The sequence below is a fragment of the Theobroma cacao genome, chromosome 6, assembly GCF_053813885.1.
Source record: "Theobroma cacao isolate CCN51 chromosome 6, ASM5381388v1, whole genome shotgun sequence".
Classification (NCBI taxonomy): domain Eukaryota; kingdom Viridiplantae; phylum Streptophyta; class Magnoliopsida; order Malvales; family Malvaceae; genus Theobroma; species Theobroma cacao.
This window is the reverse complement of record NC_142644.1, coordinates 28689164-28706047: the sequence shown is the minus strand read 5'-3', so window position 1 is coordinate 28706047 and position 16884 is coordinate 28689164. Positions and strand designations below refer to the sequence as shown.

General features: G+C 36.4%; 3 protein-coding genes across 3 annotated transcripts; all 3 read right to left on the bottom strand.

The window, feature by feature from the left end:
• Nucleotides 1-17: 17 nt before the first annotated feature.
• On the bottom strand, nucleotides 18-3185 carry LOC18596707 (uncharacterized). The gene is made up of 5 exons (XM_007025347.3): nucleotides 3043-3185; nucleotides 1823-2005; nucleotides 929-1328; nucleotides 525-676; nucleotides 18-368 (listed from the first exon to the last, which is right to left on the bottom strand). Exons 2-5 carry the CDS (start codon nucleotides 1913-1915, stop codon nucleotides 198-200), a joined length of 816 nt encoding a protein of 271 aa, XP_007025409.3. The 5' UTR covers nucleotides 1916-2005; nucleotides 3043-3185; the 3' UTR covers nucleotides 18-197.
• Nucleotides 3186-4551: 1366 nt separating this feature from the next.
• Nucleotides 4552-7824, bottom strand: LOC18596706 (ARM repeat superfamily protein). The gene is made up of 2 exons (XM_018122555.2): nucleotides 7256-7824; nucleotides 4552-5502 (listed from the first exon to the last, which is right to left on the bottom strand). Exons 1-2 carry the CDS (start codon nucleotides 7711-7713, stop codon nucleotides 4656-4658), a joined length of 1305 nt encoding a protein of 434 aa, XP_017978044.2. The 5' UTR covers nucleotides 7714-7824; the 3' UTR covers nucleotides 4552-4655.
• Nucleotides 7825-11774: 3950 nt separating this feature from the next.
• Nucleotides 11775-16439, bottom strand: APG7 (ThiF family protein). Its single transcript, XM_018123903.2, has 14 exons — nucleotides 16107-16439; nucleotides 15482-15699; nucleotides 15187-15378; nucleotides 15039-15093; nucleotides 14799-14893; nucleotides 14444-14633; nucleotides 14230-14335; nucleotides 13984-14128; nucleotides 13753-13911; nucleotides 13464-13652; nucleotides 13120-13320; nucleotides 12911-13026; nucleotides 12615-12774; nucleotides 11775-12085 (listed from the first exon to the last, which is right to left on the bottom strand). The coding sequence occupies exons 1-14, from the start codon at nucleotides 16240-16242 to the stop codon at nucleotides 11912-11914; spliced, it is 2136 nt and encodes a 711-aa protein (XP_017979392.2). The 5' UTR covers nucleotides 16243-16439; the 3' UTR covers nucleotides 11775-11911.
• Nucleotides 16440-16884: the final 445 nt, after the last annotated feature.

Below are 16884 nucleotides of genomic sequence, written 5' to 3'. Positions count from 1 at the left end.
CTTAAAGCCTACCGCAATTTGCAGAAAACAATTAAATTTCCAGTTTCCACCACTCCAGGTGGTTGGATTTCCTCGAGTGCTTAATTCTCTCCATCTCTATACATTTTATCCGGTGGGAAAATTCCAGACTCATTAATTAGGAATGTTTGCCTGCATTCTATTATTTTATCTGCATAAACAAACCAAGTTAACTTGGTCTAAACAAGCTCCCAATCCGATTCACAAAATTCCATGTCTTGTGATTTAGCTTTGTCCGTTTGACTGGATCGTCCAACATTCATTCCTTTCTCCGCACTCGATCCAGCATGCTGTTCACGATCCTGCTTTCTTAACCTTAACTTAGAAGACAAAGACTCCCGAAATTTTTTCTGTTCCAGGAAAGAACAAATAATTATCAGATTCAACTAACAAAGGTGGGAAAAGCTTGTCTCAGGCAAATGTGTTCACATGAAGCTAAACATCCATGAGGAACCTAAATTCATCCAGCGGAAAAAAATGTTGGCGGAAGGGAGAGAGTATTATACCTTGTATGACCTGCGTTTTCCTGTTTCATTAGACAGAGACTGAAGATCACCACTGTCTACTATAATGCAGCTTTCTTCAAGCTTTGCCTCATCAAAAGATGGTAGAGCAGCTTCTAGTTCCACTTCTGTAGCAGATTGGTGGCTAGCCTCTTCTGCAACAAAATCATTTACTTTCAGTATAACAATAAAAAGTATTACTTTAACAAAAACATGGTGGCTTCTTCCTTTGATTTGAGAATTGGAAGCAACTGATTATGTAGATTTAATGTGGAAATGCTCCCCTGACTCCCTAAGAATGACTGGTTAAATAGTTTTTTGGGGTCTAAGGCAAATATATAGGAAGCAATAAAGAACATTAAACAACATAATATATAATGGATATATCATACAAATGGAAAACTTACCCATTGTTTCTAATGAGGCGTCATCTAGAGTAGAATCAGTGTCCTGAAGTTCATTCTTGCAGGCTTGAGCTAAAATTACAGAATCAGATGGTATGGAGCCTGAATGAGCCAAGGCACTCTCATCCTTTGTACTTTGCTCCGAAGATAAACCAAAATGTACATCATCAACAGATTGAACAGAAGATGAATGGATCAGTTCCTTCTGAGATTTATCTTCATCAATAGTTATGTTTAAATTTTCACAAACTGTGACACCAGTATTTTGCACTAGAGACAAGTTACGCTCTTCCACAGATTTGGCACCAGGTGAATGGAGCACATCTTGCATGAATTCTGTGCAGAACTGTTTAACATTAGCACCAACTGTCTGCAAGTGGTTTTCAACACATCTAAATGTTTCCTGACCAAGAATGCCATCAATTTTTAAATGAGATACAAGCAGCAACGGAAAAATTCCATAAGACAGACAGTAAAAGAACCAAAATTGAACTTTACTAATGTAAGTAAAGCAGCTAAATTAAGCATTACATTAATATCTCATTTAAACTTGGAAGAAAGCAATCTGGATATTATTTTTCTATTTGTTGAGAAAAGATAACCACTGCAGAAATCTTGTTTCCATAAACAAGATAATAGAATTGTACTGAAAACAAAACAATGGCCCAAAATTCAGGCAGCAATGAATAGAATTCAAAATAATAGAAACAATAAGCATGGAAATTTAAAGAAAAAAATAAAAGCCAGAAGATATCTTGTTCAATCATGAAAATGATTGTCTTTTGTTTATAAATGAAAAACACACCAAATGTTTCAAAGTCATAATAAATTGAATGCTACCACAAAAGTGTTGATATTTTAATTTTAAGAGGGCAAAAGGATGATGTTAATCAATACCTCGCACACCATGTCATCCACCTCCATGCACATAGCTTCAAACTTCTGATAGATGTTGCCAACCCAGGCTATGCCTTTGGATTTGCTATCCATATTGAACTGAAACAAGGATGCTTTTTAATTCACCTTTCAGATATAGAAGCACGTTTAATCACTTCACCTCCCACTTGGATGTTATATGAACTGCGTAATTCAAGATTCACATTAGTGAAGCTCTATATCCATCCAAGTACAAAAAAGGAATGCTCTATCAACTAGTCAGAAGTTTATTACCCAGGCAAGATGCTACAACATCATATTTCTATGAATGCTTGTGATCATAGTTCAAATCTAGGACAGAGGACATATTTCAGCCAAAATAGGTTGAGATCACAAAACAAACTAAGATTCAGGGACCAACTCGTTAGTAACATGTACACAAGTGTATACAATTGTGGTCTAGCAGGTCAGCATCCAGAAATCTTTTGTTCAAGTCCCAACATCTAGAACTGAGTCAGGAAAATGATAAAAGACTTATGAAATTTTTGAAGTTGATATAAGAAAACAGAATTTAAGATGAAGGATAAGGAATAATTACAAATTTGCATTTTAACTGACAAAACCAGTCCCTTTTCACACGCACTAAATTCTTTATTCCGAATTTAAGTTTCTTAAATGTGTAAAGGTCTATTCAACAGTCAGATACAGAAGAACTGCTTCAAAGATTTTAACAACTCAAGACTGAACCCAACTGATCAAAATTTTATAAAGTTGCAATGCAGACAGAATTTGTTAAAAATTTCCAGTACCAATCTCAAATTTGACCGTCACGGCTTCCAAATTGAACCCCAAAAAATAATGACAAAACAACAAACAGGAAGCTGCCATTGTCCAAGTCAGGGAGAAACAGGTATTGTTCACAACCAAAACAGGAGGAAAAATCAAACAAAGTCAAGGCAAAAAGAAAGAATTCCACAAACCAGAATAAAAAATACTCATATGATCAGCATGCAGAAACAGAAAACTTTTAGCACAAGAGAAAAAAAAAATGAAAAACACCCAGATGATCAACAAGCAGAAGCATTTTTACTAAACTATTACAGGTCATTAACAGATAAAAATATAAATAACCCAAACTTTAGATGATCAATTCAACAAAAACTTAACAACAAGAACAAGAGAGAAAGCTTAACTAAATTGTGAAAGACAAAAAGCAGTAGAAAATCTCTTAACAGACTTACAGGGTTTTCTAAGCGTCCCTTGACAAAACCAAAGAGAGTAAGATTCTTTGTTAAACCCTTGAGGCGTTGATCAGTCAGTCCCACTCCAACTCCCAGTCGGCAAGTGGAACAAAGAAATACGGCTAATATTTCTCAGAAAATTAAAAAAAAAATACGGCTAATAATATAATAATATTAGTAAATAATAATTAATGAATTGATTAAAAAAAGAGAGAGGAAGTTTTGGACGGTCAAGGACAGAGAGGACCCGACCAAACACGGATACAATGAGAGAGAAATAGGAAAAAGAAAGGACAGACGTGGAAAAGTGGAAAGAGTAGTTTTCTTTATGAGATCGGCCGCACCTGATCCTTCCTCTCTAACATGACAAAGATTTTACAGTGAGTTAAAAGCCTTGTTTGTTACTGACGTGGTTCCGCGGAAAAAATCTTAGTCAGGTACAGGTTCATGGGCTGGACTTTGAACCGGTCTCTTATGTTTCTTTCCTTTTAATTTTAATTTTTATATATAAAAAAAAGAAAATAATATACACATAGTTAAAACTTTTATTATTATTATTGAAAAAATTCAATATATTTTAGATTAGATAAAAATTGTTCTTACTCATCTCTTTTTTCAAAATTTGAATAAAAAAACTTTTTAAATTGAAATTTTCAAAATTAAGATTGCTAAACCCTATCCCTGCTTGGGTTGAAAATGAAATGGATGATCAAACTCCTCTTAGACATGGTATAAGTTGGTAAGTTTAGAGATAAAGTAATATTTTTTCAATTTTAATCATACATAAGAAAATTAGTAAACATAAAGAATTCTATTAAATTGAATGTAAACAAAATTGTAGCAATGGCTAAGGTGTCTACATCCAAAATTATTCAAGCAATTATTATTGACACATGGGGCTGTGGTATGTTCCCCCATGGCAATGAATATGACTCAAATATGAAGGAAATTTCCATTAATGTTCATTAGTACATATAAAGGATGTTTCTCCTCAGAATTCATAGACTTGAGACCACATAAAATGGTCTCCTCCTTGTAAAAATTTCCCTTCACCAAGAAGAGAATAGAACATATGAAAGAATCCTTTCTTAAAGTAATAGGGAAAAAGGTGTAATATAGATTTCTAGGTAAACCTAAAGGTGGCATTGAGCATTAGGAAATGTAGTGGGCTCAAATTTGATCATTTGGGTGCAAAGCTTGAAATGAACTGCTCCATTGCCTTCAATGCCCATAATTTTCCAGTCTGGGTTTTAGGCCTAGAACAGACCTATAATTAATTCCATTCAAGCAATAAAAATATATTTATTTAAGTTATTTAATGTGATTTATTTCATTTGCAACTATACAAATCAATGTCAGGAAAGGAGGAAAGAATTCACCATTTACCCCAACTTCTGGATTTCTTTATAAGATTTTTTAGACTTGCTGGTCAATCATGATATACAAATTTTTTTATGGTACTGCACAAGAAATGCATTCTCTCACAAATCTTTAGGGGGAAAACCTGCATTTTGTTTCCCATCATCTGCAATAATTGCATGCCATTGCAAAAAGAATTGCACCCCAATTTTAAACAGAAAAATTGATATAATCAGAAGTGTTACATAAATATTTTAGTAGGGCAAGCTTTTAGAGCTTGTGCTAAGGACCAAGGACTTTAGCTTGGAAGCATCAGCAGCAGCATTGGCTCTTCGGGTGATCATTTCCATATTCTTATGAAGACTTTGCTTCACCAGATTCTTCATCATTTTCTTTCCTTCCTGAGACTCCCTCGGGTGCAGAGGTGAACCGATTGCAAACCTTCCTGTTTGTGGTCCAGAATGCGGCCCCATCTTTGCTTGCCTTTCGTCTTTAAACCATTGTAACAATTTAATTGCTCTCTTTTGAGCTAAAGGGCTCCCCAATAAGGACACTTCGAGAAGTACATGAACGATTCCTGCCTTGGACATTTTATCCCTTTGTTTGGAGCTTTGATGAGCTAAAATCATTAGAATATAGGCTGATAATTCTTGGCATTTGGGTTTATCCTCCCATGTTAGAATATCAATCAAGCTCTCTGGTACCACGGAACTATCTTCCATAGCCTTTTTTCCCATCAAGGTCACCACCAAGTGACCTAGTGCTGCAAGGGCTTTCTCTGAAAGTTCTTTGAGCGACGATAGCTTCAAGAGAGAGGGCATTACTCCATTAGATACCAAAGGTCCAGCATTTTCTAACACAGCAGACAGGTTGTATAAAACACCTAAACAGTACTCTTTAGTTTCAAGGCTGGAGGCTGACTCAAGAATGCCAATGACAAATTGCAGGATCTCAGGCGTGGATAGAGAGAAATGGGTATTTGATATAGAAGATAATGATAATAACAGTTCTGCAAATTCCTGCCTCGTTTGTTCGTCCACACCATCAATGTCCTTGGGTAACTTTGATAATATTCCAGCCTCTAGCATGAGAGCCTTGTTTCTGAAGCAAAGACAAAGACAGAGAAGGAAGAAAACAAACAAAGTGATTAGACTTTTGATCCAACTTACAAGTTTGACAAAAGCAAAAAACAGCACAAAAGTTCAAGTCAACAACGACATCGAAACTTCAGTTGAAATAATAGGATAAAGAACAATAATTTTACGGGGGTAGATGAGATGATAAACCATAAGTGCTCCATTATTGCATAAAACAGGACCCCCCAAATAGAAACAATGTGGGAGTAGAACTAACCAGCCAATAAAATAAACAACCAATACTACAGAGAAGGCAATGAGATTCTGAGATTGAGATCAGGGTAGGAAGGTAAAGGTCAACAACTGATTTATTATTCTTAATTGTCCCAGAATAATATCATATGGAATCTGATCAACTACACTATATCTGGTAGTTTGCATTTTCTCCCTTTTTTTTTTTTTTTTGGAGACAACAGTGTCTCTTGGTTAACATTATTATTGCCCCTCCAACTCCTACGACCATGGAACCTGGTGGACAGTCAGCGCACCTCCCGGCCTCTGGATTCGGGATCATTCAAATCATGAATTGCTTAATTACAGTATTAATGCGTCCAACTCATGCTTCAGATATGCATATTTCATTTAATATTTCGTCGTCATTAGTGTTTAAAAGTTCCAGATGGCTAGAGTTATGCCCTAGTGCACATGACAGGTCTAGTTCATGGGAGAGTTTGACACCGAGTACTCCAACCAAACAATATTTAAAGCCATTAAACAGTAAACAACTCAGAATCTATGGATTAATTGTTCTGTTTTGATGAGTCCTGAGTAAGAATTTAACCGGAAACAAACCCCAAGGAGTATTACCATAAATGCAATAGCCTATGATTATTAAAATGTAACAGCCTGGACACTGGGTGTGTCATTTAGGCTTAGAAATCAGAGGATTATATCGTCATTAATGTGGAGAGGGGGTTTCATTGAAATATCAGCAAGGCTAAGCAGCTGAGAATCTGGGGACCCAAATTTCCCGTCCTCCGAATCTGCCAACCTAATTCGGGCAAATGACCTACCACGTGAGGCGCCCCCGTCCTTAAAAAGTCAAATATTTCTGGTGTCCCCTAAGAGGGCTCCACCCAAAATCATTTTCTTTATTCCAATTGGGGAAGCTAATTCATTAATAAAAAAGTTTCCATCTATCTATCACTAACAACATTACAAGTAGGTAAGCCAAAAAAAAAAAAGAAAAATAAACCAAAACACTAATATTAAATTTTCTAGTGGGCTTTAGAACAATCAACAGTATAGAAATGTGAAATGTATTGAAGTTTGTAGTATAATTGATCAGGAATTGGATCAACCATATGGGACCCTTTTTCCTCTATCATGATGAAATGTATGTGACCTATGCATATTGAGACGGTGCCAAAAACAAAACTCCATTATTTTCAGACATGGTTGAAAAAGAGTCGAATTCTAGCAGCCTTATGAACAACTTTCTTTTCTCATTGCATCTTCTTTTTCTGAATAGAGAAAAAGCTACCACTTCCAGGACAAGGAGTCCTTTCCCCTATGTCCAGTTACATGCCTCTACTTACATTTCTACTATAAGATTTATCTAGGTAGCCCTTCATTACCTTGGAAACTCAATCATTTATGGTTTATGTTAGAATATCCAACAATAAAATTGTACATCTACCAACGAAATTAAGAACTTGAAACAAAGAAAAGAAACTAGCTTAAATAGTGAAATATATATATATAAAAAAGAAACTTACCTAAAATTTCCATTGGCAAGCTCGATTAAGGCCTTCATGGCGGCTCGACGGCGGCCAACCACCTCTGTAGCCATCATGGACACAAGCATATGTGTAACTCCGAGCTCCGCCATCAACTTCCTTGCCTTAACGTCTTCTTTAGCGAGTTTCTCAATCGCCTTAGCAGCCATCTCTTTCTCTTCCCAGCTCCCAAAGTGAAGCCCCTTCACAGATTTTTGCAACACCACGGAATCACCTTCCGGCTCGCTTTCTTTCTCCATACGCTCTTCCTCTTTATCAGTACTGTTTTTTATTGTCAACTTGTTTGAATGATCAGATGATGACCCGTATCGTTTCCTTGCTGCTTTGGATTGCAAGAACCTCCGAATTCTAGTAAAGAACTTAAGCTTTCTATAAGAAAGTAACCAAATAGAAGAAGAAGAAGTAGAAGACATGTTTTGAGTTTGAGAGGGAGACATGGTGAGAAGGGGAATTGGAAGAACTGTTTTAGGGGCTCATCTGTTTATATAATAATAATACTAAACTTAAGTCTAAGACTTGGACTTTTTTCTAGAGATTAAAAAGAGAGAAGAAAAGGGAATATATAAGGATCAGTAAGAGACAACAGAGAAGGCTCTCTATCAGAAAAGGCAGGGAGGGGGAGCATAAATCACATGCAAAGGAAACACCGTTGTCTCTTTAACCCTCCCAGGCTCTGACAGATAATTAAGACAACAAGATTTCTCTGCTTAGTTCGGGTTTTTATGTTTGCTTCCCATATTGACCCGTTGGTTAACAGTTTCATTTGCTGAAATGGGAAGAAATTTATTGGACAACTAGAGGGTTAACTGTCTAATTGAGGCTACGGATTTGTCCCTATCTGGTACACTCTACGAAGGTTCTTTCACGTACCAAAACCATAAGCCATGGAATTTTGGGCAAGATTAATTTCCTACTTTAAGTTTTAAGAAACTTAATCTGGGGTCTGAAGGCGAGGCACTGTTCAATGGCATGTGGGATTCGGGGAGCAAAGAGCCTTGATGCTCCCAACAATAATAGCAGGTTCATATATTTTATATAGACGTGGCATCGGTGCTAAGCAAACAAAGCTGCAAATCGAAACTTTTAAATCTAAACTAATAAAAGAAAATTCATCAGAATACCTGATCTGTATCAATGAATTTGATATTTTCACATGTATAATGGAATATCTCTATGCATCTAAGCTTTTGATCCGACACAAAATTAAAAACCTCCAATTTTCTTAATCATATATGTCTTCTTTTAACTTTCAAAAAAACAAAATATATGTCTTCTTTTGTGTGTGTATAGTGGGGATTTAGTTTTATTTAATTATTTTCAGGTGTGGCTTGCCAGTCTCACGATCCCATTTGTGCTGAGTGGATTGCTACAATGATAACAACGTGGTGTGACTTCACGGTATAAATGGCTGAAGAATTCTGATGAGCTTTCAAAGGCTATTTTAATTCTAATTGTTGTGTTTTTTTCTAAATAATTGTCCTCAATCCCAACTCAAAACGTTAAATGAAGAAGCTATAAAGCAAAGTCAAGAACACAATAATGGAAATGTAGCGAAAAAGAACATAATTAATAGAAACGTACAGACAAAAAAAAAGAAGAAGAAGAAAACAATATATAATAGAAGAGATATAAAACTTCATTTACCTTCAATGATCACCTCGGTGAACAATGTCGAACACTGTGAGACTTTCCTATGTTTCCTTGTGAAAATTACAGTGTTCTTGATTGGTAAGAGCAGTGTGTGTGGGTACTATAAAGTAAGAGTACGTCAAATTTTGTTCTGATAAGCTTCTAGAGAGATAATACCCTTAAAAGATATACTTGTGCCCACATCCTCTTATCAATATTTCCATCTACTTGGCTACATCTTAACGGTTTTTATGATGACCAAAAATACAATTAAAGAGGGATTTAAGAGTTTAATCCTGGCATGCTTTTCCATATAGAGAATAACGATAATCCTGTTATTAGTAAAATACTTGTATTTTTTGTTGAAAACTTAAAAATTTCTAGGCTTATGCCTTGCAATTTGGTCAAAGAATGTGCCAGGGGCACAAAGAATTCTTAGTGCACCACTTAGGCTAATCACCAATATTGACCTATCCTTGCCTCCCTCGCTTGCTGCTTCCCCCCTCTCTCTCTCTCTCTATCTCTAAAAACTTTGGTGAAAATTGGTCGAATGGCATAATAGCTTCGTCCGACGGCGCAGAAATTATTCCATGTCAGAATTCCACTATGATTTTTTTTTTTCTATCCCATCTCTTGTCAACCATAGGCAGCAAGGGATTTTTCCCACATGCCAAACAGGTAACCCCAATGAATCCTATGGCTTTTGCACAGACAATTCAGTAGTATCAGATTTGAACTCAAAAACGTGAGGCCTGGGTGCTTTTATGAGCTGTACCACAATCCATCCTCAATGCCCTCATGAACTCTTTTTACACATGGGATTGTAATTGTTGTAGCTTTCTATAACATTATCTTCTTTTAGCCTCTCGAGATGCCATGTGTTGAGAATGGATATGTGACATATGTTCCTTGTCTTCCGTAATCTTACCATTTTTATTAAGTGGTACGCTGGTTTAAAGCAATTCTTTTCTAAGGAAATTAACCCAATGATCTTTGTCCCCAGACTAGAAGAATTGATATGAAAAGCTTAAAACCTTTTTTCATCATGAACTTAAAAGGTATTAGTTTGATCATAGAAAAGAACAGGGACAAATTTAACTTATTACATGTGTCCCCAAAAAGGCTTTGCGTCCAAACTATATTTGCTAAAACTTATCAGTGCCCTTGACCTACCAATAACTAAACTTCAATTCTATTACAAGAAATATAAAATAAATCACATTATAGAAGCTGAAGAAGAAAGGTGTGGATTTCCATGCAATGCCACATGGCGCACCTGCAAAATGAGCTAAGTCTATAATGGAGTAATAAAAATGGGCGTTCCACTGATGTATTAAACAGAAACGTAAAGAGTTAATGTCCACAACCAACAGCGGCATTATAGCAGAGGATAGAGAAACTTGTTGGATGATTATATCATCCACAATAACCTTGAATTAGTATAGATTATGATGATTTTGAGTCCTCGTTGACACAAACGAAAAAAATGCAAAAGCCACTACCCATAGCTTAGACCTTTCTTGCACGACTTTAAGGCGGCAGAGACTTGGAGACTTCAAAAGTTCCAGTCTTCTTTCAGCGACTGTTGCTTTTTCCGCCGTCAAGTGAAGATTCTCGTGAAGCTGCGCAGAATGAATTGTCACTGTTTTATTTGCGTTTATGGGAATTTCCTGGAAGATACATCCGAATTTATATTAGTCTCTTGAAAGAGCAAAGGAAGATTTTATGGGCGGTGAAGCATTAGGCGGCCAGATTCTGCCTAATCCTATACAAGTTGGTCAGATTTGCTGCACTGTTGCTTTGGGGTCATACATTTTTGTGTGTTGCAGACCTGACTCACTTCAGTTTAAGCCAACAGCGAGCAAAATTGTTGTTTCTCCTAACATCTTGTGGTTGGCAAGGGGAAAGGCTAATGTAGCGGGCAATTTCAATTTCCGAGACCAGAAAACGAAATGGTTCTTGAGTTTTGAACTCAACACCTGAATTTGATGAGACATTTCACCAATTTATTCTTCTAAACTGTAAAAGTATGGTTCTATGCTCGATCACCTTCCCACTTTTAATCACTTCAGAATGATTTTGATTTTGATGGTGAGCTTGTCCCTACTAAATTATTTCCCCACCTTTTTCTGCTGGCCACAAATTTACTGCCACTTCGAATAGGACATGAAATCGGATGAGTCCAAGAATTCACTGCACACTCACAGACTCAGAAACGGAGTGTAAAAAAGACAGAAGAGTGTGCAGCAGTCTTTTTCCAACATTAAAAATACAACAGTATTTACTTATCTACCCTGTGATCATGTCTTGATTGTTGAGTCTATGAACTCACTGCACATTCACAAAAAGAGAGAACGGAAAAACACGTGTTGAGAGTCTTAATCAAGACAAAATTCAAAGCTTTGCTTGTGAATTAAGAGTTGTTTCTGAGGTTAGAAACTCATGTGTTCATGGTTGATGATGAGATGAAAGAATCGGGAAGATACATGTTGGTTTTAGAATATTGAAGGCTAATGATGGGTAATTTGACAAATATGTTGTCAATCACAGAACTGACGAGTTTCCCCTACTTCGGAGTTACCATCGGGGAACCAAACCCGGGTCCGGTGCTTTGATCTTAACAAAAGTCAAAGAGTAAGACTGTAATGGACCCTTATCGGTCCACAGATGATTGGTTCAATTTCAATCTTCCATAAATTGTTCATGGAAGTATGATGATGTGATTCCTAAGAATAAGCTAAGAGTTAGGGGAGAGGAATATATAAAGAGGTTCAATTGGCAAGTAAGGTAATGTTTGTGACCATTGCTTGATTCAAACTCTTTTGACACAACATGATAACATGAAATATCAAAATGAGAGAAGAAGACATGTTAATGTTCAGATTGATTTCAAATGAAAGATGGGAACTGGAAATGGATTTAAACTTTACATTTGCTTTTTTGGTTTGTATTTAGACAGAAAGAAAAAAAAATTATTGTGAAATGTATAAAGTAGTCTTTAATCTTTTATAGTTCGATGCATTCATCATCAGCATCCTCTATCTCATCATCCCAGTCTAGTTGAAAAGTGTTTGCTGATCTCATCAACTCTGTTAGTCCAGTAAGATCCTCCAAAAAGGTAGGATGGTTAATTGCTTGGAGAATGAATTGCATCCCTCTTTTGCGATATTCCGACACAACCTGGGAAAGTATTATTCATAATGGTCAGAACATAAAACTGCAGTGGAGAAGAACACTACAAAATAATGATAATAAGAGAAAAGAAGGATAATGCACATCAACAAATTTATGAGAAGTTGAAACTTTCAGCTAAACTTAGAAAGCTGACGTCAGACTTCTAAGCAAGCATGCTTGAAAAGTTCATCTTGGTTCCTCAAATGATGAAATGTCCCATAGAATATGTTCTATTTTACAGGGTACACCAGCAACAATAAGTTCGCATGTGACAATTATCATACCCACTGGGAAAAAAACCCTTATGCTAAAGGGCTCTGAAGTCACTTGAGATCAAACTAACTTATCAGTTTCTGAATCTCTCAATATCAACTAAAAGAAAGACCGAATGAGATCATATGCAGTGGTATTGCTAAAAAAATCATACAGACTCACATCTCACACAGACACCACCTTAAAAGCATGAACTAGAAAACAGAGAAGACAAAAGTAAAGAGAAAACAAAGAACATTATTAACAGAAGCAAAGAACTCACAGTGCAGCAACATGCTGTACAACTGTTAGAGGAGTGGCCCACAAGGGTCATCTGTTGGAAGTGGGGGAGGGAACCTCGTATTTGATGGGGTAAAATACCCAGAGGAAGCTCACTACTTCCACCATTATTGGAGTTGGCAATCTCAGCTTCAGCAAATATCCTGCATATACAATTGGGTGGTCAATGAACCAATCAAGACCTCTGCTTACCTTGTAATAATTAGAACTAATAACTTGTCAAATCTCCAAAGAAACTACAATGAGAAAGACATTTTCGCATAGTTTCCAAGGATTTACCCATAAGGGTGATGCAATATGCCTACTAAAAGCTCAACTGCAAGTGCGGAAGCAATAGGTGCAAGCCCTGGACGTGTAACAGTGCACTGCTGATCCAATGTGCGGTTCGAAGTTGACTGCACAAACCACCACAGATAAATAGTTAAGCTTGAGATACAAAACACAGCTATAATACTCATTATTGCACTCTAGAAACTCTGGTAAATTACATCTGTTGGGGCAACCACATCATTACAGAAGTAACAACCCAGTCTCTGCTTTCCATCTGTATTTGTTAGGGCAAGGTTGTCCATGACAGCAGATAAAGAATTTGGCATTTCAACTTTCAAGTCAGGAGTGGAGTTAAAAGGACCAGGTCCATGGCGCATAACCAAGAAGCTGTCAAACCCAAGGGCTGCAGTAATGGTTATCTGCATAATGAGAAAAGGAAGAACAAAATAAGCCATCATCCAACAACTCAAAGTCCAGTAACATCTTCCTGTATCTGTATCTACGATGCCAAAACAAAATGCCAAATACCAAAGCAATTGATACATGAAATTAGGAGATGAACCTTGTTAGTGTTGGCACAGAGAAGTGTAGGGAGCCACCGACTCTCTCTAGTATCAGTCAACAAGAAAATTACATCATGAGAACCAATCAAATCGTTGAGTCGTCTACAATCTTCAAGCACACTGTTCTCTTCTTGGCTGGACACTGGATGTCCAGGCATAGGAATGGCCATAACAACACCTTCTGCTACCTAAGAAAACAATCATAAGGTCCATAGTGAGGGGAAATGAAAAGATTCTTCTCTTCTGTGTTGAACTTTGTATTTATAGGCCTCAAATAAAACAAATTACCACTGCAGGAAATATTCGCTGTAGGCTTCTCACTGCTGCTGTGGCTTTAAAATCACCACCACTGAGGCAGTCATCCAATGTGTACAGGGACTGCCTCAATGGATTAGACATGGCCACCCTGCCATTGTCAACTAGAGTGATTTTGCGGACACCCCAAGCCTGCAACACATAAATTCTTTAATCCCAAGAGATATGATCCAAAATTATGGTTGTTGCTTTCTAAGTACTTACCATAAGCATTCGAGCAACCTGGCATCCAAGTGTACCTGCGCCAAGGAGAAGGCACTTGATAGAAAACAAGATGTCTAAGTTAAGAGATGGCAAAGCACGCCATCTCATCAGTTTCAAATTTAAGTCTGCAGCAGATATAGCTAACCTGTGAGAAAAAAGCGGAAAAAGAAAAACCCGAAAATCCTTTGGTTAAATAAATAAATAGTAGTATAATGCATTAATAAAGTGACAATGCATAAAACTTACCTGGTTGGATCCATGGATTTTGCAAGGTTAATACACCTTGGTACTTTTCTCCCCTTGTTAAGTTCCCATCCTACAGCATTGGGCACACATTGATGTTCCCTCCATCCTAAAGATATTGTAGGTCAGAAAAGCTAGTGTAAGACAACCTCATACTGTTGGAACAGACAGAAGAATGATCCAGAAAAAAGGTGTTACCCAAATTCTGCCGCTCTACCTTGTGAAATTGTAATCAAGGCTTCACCAACAAGGGACAAACTCAAATCAGCAAAACCACGGTTCTCTCTATAGCACAAAAAGTGAACTGTTTTGAGATTCCATCTAGCACAAATAAATGCTAGGAAGTTGCGGAGAGCCCAGCCAGGATTGTTTGGAAGATGACATGGGTCATAAAATGCAAATAGCAACTGCCAACAACATGTATAGTAGCTTTGAGAAAGAGAGCGACAATAGTTCATATTTTTTGTCTATCAACATCATCCATCATACGGAATTTTCTAAAAACAACCCCCCTTGCAAGCATAAACTGATTCATATGTCCAAAAAAGCTACAAAGAGAAAGGCAGACATACCTTTTGACCATCATCTTGACAGGTTTCCCAATCCTTAAGATGCCTAACGGCAGCACGTGAATCAGAACCGACACTGACCAAAATGAATGGCACATCTGCAATAGACTCATAAAATTCAGGCTGTGAAGGATGATGAAAAATATAGGAGAAAAAGAAAAGGGAATGTAATCACATTTGAATTTCAATGCACTAAGATAAAAAGAAATGTAGAAGTTGCAATAGCAGAGTGGCCAAATCTACCAGCAGTTACACTTGAGTTTCGCCATTCATTACATGCTGTTGATACAGATTCTGCCTACATGTTAAAAATGAACAATTATAAACCTTAAGCACTCAAAAAGATATAATGATCCAGAGAGTTTGCTAGCATTTATAACATCTTGAGCACCTCTTCCAAGGTGAACCATTGAGAAGCCGGCCTCAAATCAACCAAGGTAGCAGGAGGATCAAGTATAAGAGCAGGGAAAGCAAACCAATAATGAAAGCTCCATTTTTTCAGGTCTGCAAATGAGATAAGAAGGAACCTTGATAATACTGCAGAATCCTCCAGAACTTTTCCACTATGAATATCCTCCCAAATCTAATAGTAATTGACACAAAACATAAACTTCTTAAATTAGATTCGTATTGCATTCGATCAATTGCATAACAAACTCTGTACTAAACCATTTGAACTATTTTACCTTCTTTGCTTCTGCCTTGAGCAGACCTTGTTTATCCAAACCATGGAAACTTTCCATCGTATTAGTGTTGTAAAGAATGCCCGGAACAGAGCACCTATTCCGATTGCCTCGATTAAAAGCTGGAATTGATGATTCCTCATTTGAATCAGACGGCAGTGATTCAGCGAGAAGAGTTAAATAATTCGATACCTGAGGATGTGAGCAAGGTGCAAAGAAACCTGCAAAAGGGCAAAAAAAAAAAAAAAAGCATTTCATTTGGATTATAAGAACGCCAACTTTACACTCAAAAATTCCAAATTAAAAACCTTTTCCATTAAAAACTCTCAAAAGATAAGAAAACTTCAATAATTGCTGCCTTAACAACTTAAACTTGGATAAAACCTTGCCCAATCAGCAATTGAACGTAATTTGTTACAAAAACAGGGGACGACAATTCAACTAAACTAAAAGTCATTAGTTTTACAAGAGTATAATGATAAAAAAAACGTAATTAGTTCACTTTTACTAAACTAAAAGTCATTATTCAGATCTTTTAGCGGCAAAAACGATGATTTGAGCGAATTAAGAGTGAGAAGTTCATTTTAAAGAAAATTGAAAGAAAAATTAGAAGGGGATCGGGAGGTACCGGAGATAGGGATGGGAGAATCGTCGATGCCAAACTTGTTGAGCTTCAAAGAAGATAATCGGTGCCAAAATCCTTCGTCTACTGAACTTTGAAACGGTGCGAATTGCAGTATGGATCCACTCCCCTCTTTTGCCATGCTTTCCCTTTGCTATTTCAATTCTTCCACTTTATTTACTCGCAATTGCGAATTGAGAGTGTCGAGTTCTTCACCTCCCTCTGATTTTCTCCCAAACGTTTCCTTATTTACTTCTTTTGTTCTTTTGGTTTCTCTTTTTACCCTATCTTTCCGGACAGAATATCGTTGCAGACTTGAAGAAGATACCGCGCGTAGCCCCACTCAACTCCGAAATGTCGCCACGTTGGATTTAAACAAAAAAAAGAAATTACGCTTAAATATTTTTATTGGAATATACATGTATTAGAAGTTGTTTCATTAATGTTTATATAACTTAATTATTTGACACATAATTATTTAATTTGGGTTAAATTCAAGCTCACGAAGAATTTCAGGTTGATTTTAAAATTTTTGAATTTATGTTTTTTAAGATTTGAACATTAATTGTTTTTAAACTGTTTTTATATTTTTACACTTTTCTTATTTTAAACTGATTAAGATCGCAGTATTAACTTTTATATGATAACTTTTAATTTGTTTCTTCTAGGAAGGAACCTTTAGTTCTATTCTAAATTGTGATTTTATTATATCAACTGTAATTCTTTTTTTTTATTATAATTTCTTCAATTGTTCAATTCCAATTATAAATATAAATAGTATATG

Bases quoted from the DNA above. Each gene is read 5' to 3' on its own strand.
- LOC18596707 (XM_007025347.3), bottom strand. From the start codon at position 1,915: ATGGATAGCAAATCCAAAGGCATAGCCTGGGTTGGCAACATCTATCAG. The intron at 1,329-1,822 runs GTATTGATTAAC...ATTCTTGGTCAG, and splicing joins TGGATGACATGGTGTGCGAG to GAAACATTTAGATGTGTTGA. The intron at 677-928 runs GTAAGTTTTCCA...ATTTTGTTGCAG, and splicing joins CGCCTCATTAGAAACAATGG to AAGAGGCTAGCCACCAATCT.
- APG7 (XM_018123903.2), bottom strand. From the start codon at position 16,242: ATGGCAAAAGAGGGGAGTGGATCCATACTGCAATTCGCACCGTTTCAA. The intron at 15,700-16,106 runs GTACCTCCCGAT...GCCCTTTTGCAG, and splicing joins TTCTCCCATCCCTATCTCCG to GTTTCTTTGCACCTTGCTCA. The intron at 13,027-13,119 runs GTAATTTACCAG...TGGTTTGTGCAG, and splicing joins ATGTGGTTGCCCCAACAGAT to TCAACTTCGAACCGCACATT.
- LOC18596706 (XM_018122555.2), bottom strand. From the start codon at position 7,713: ATGTCTCCCTCTCAAACTCAAAACATGTCTTCTACTTCTTCTTCTTCT. The intron at 5,503-7,255 runs GTAAGTTTCTTT...TCTTTGCTTCAG, and splicing joins CTTGCCAATGGAAATTTTAG to AAACAAGGCTCTCATGCTAG.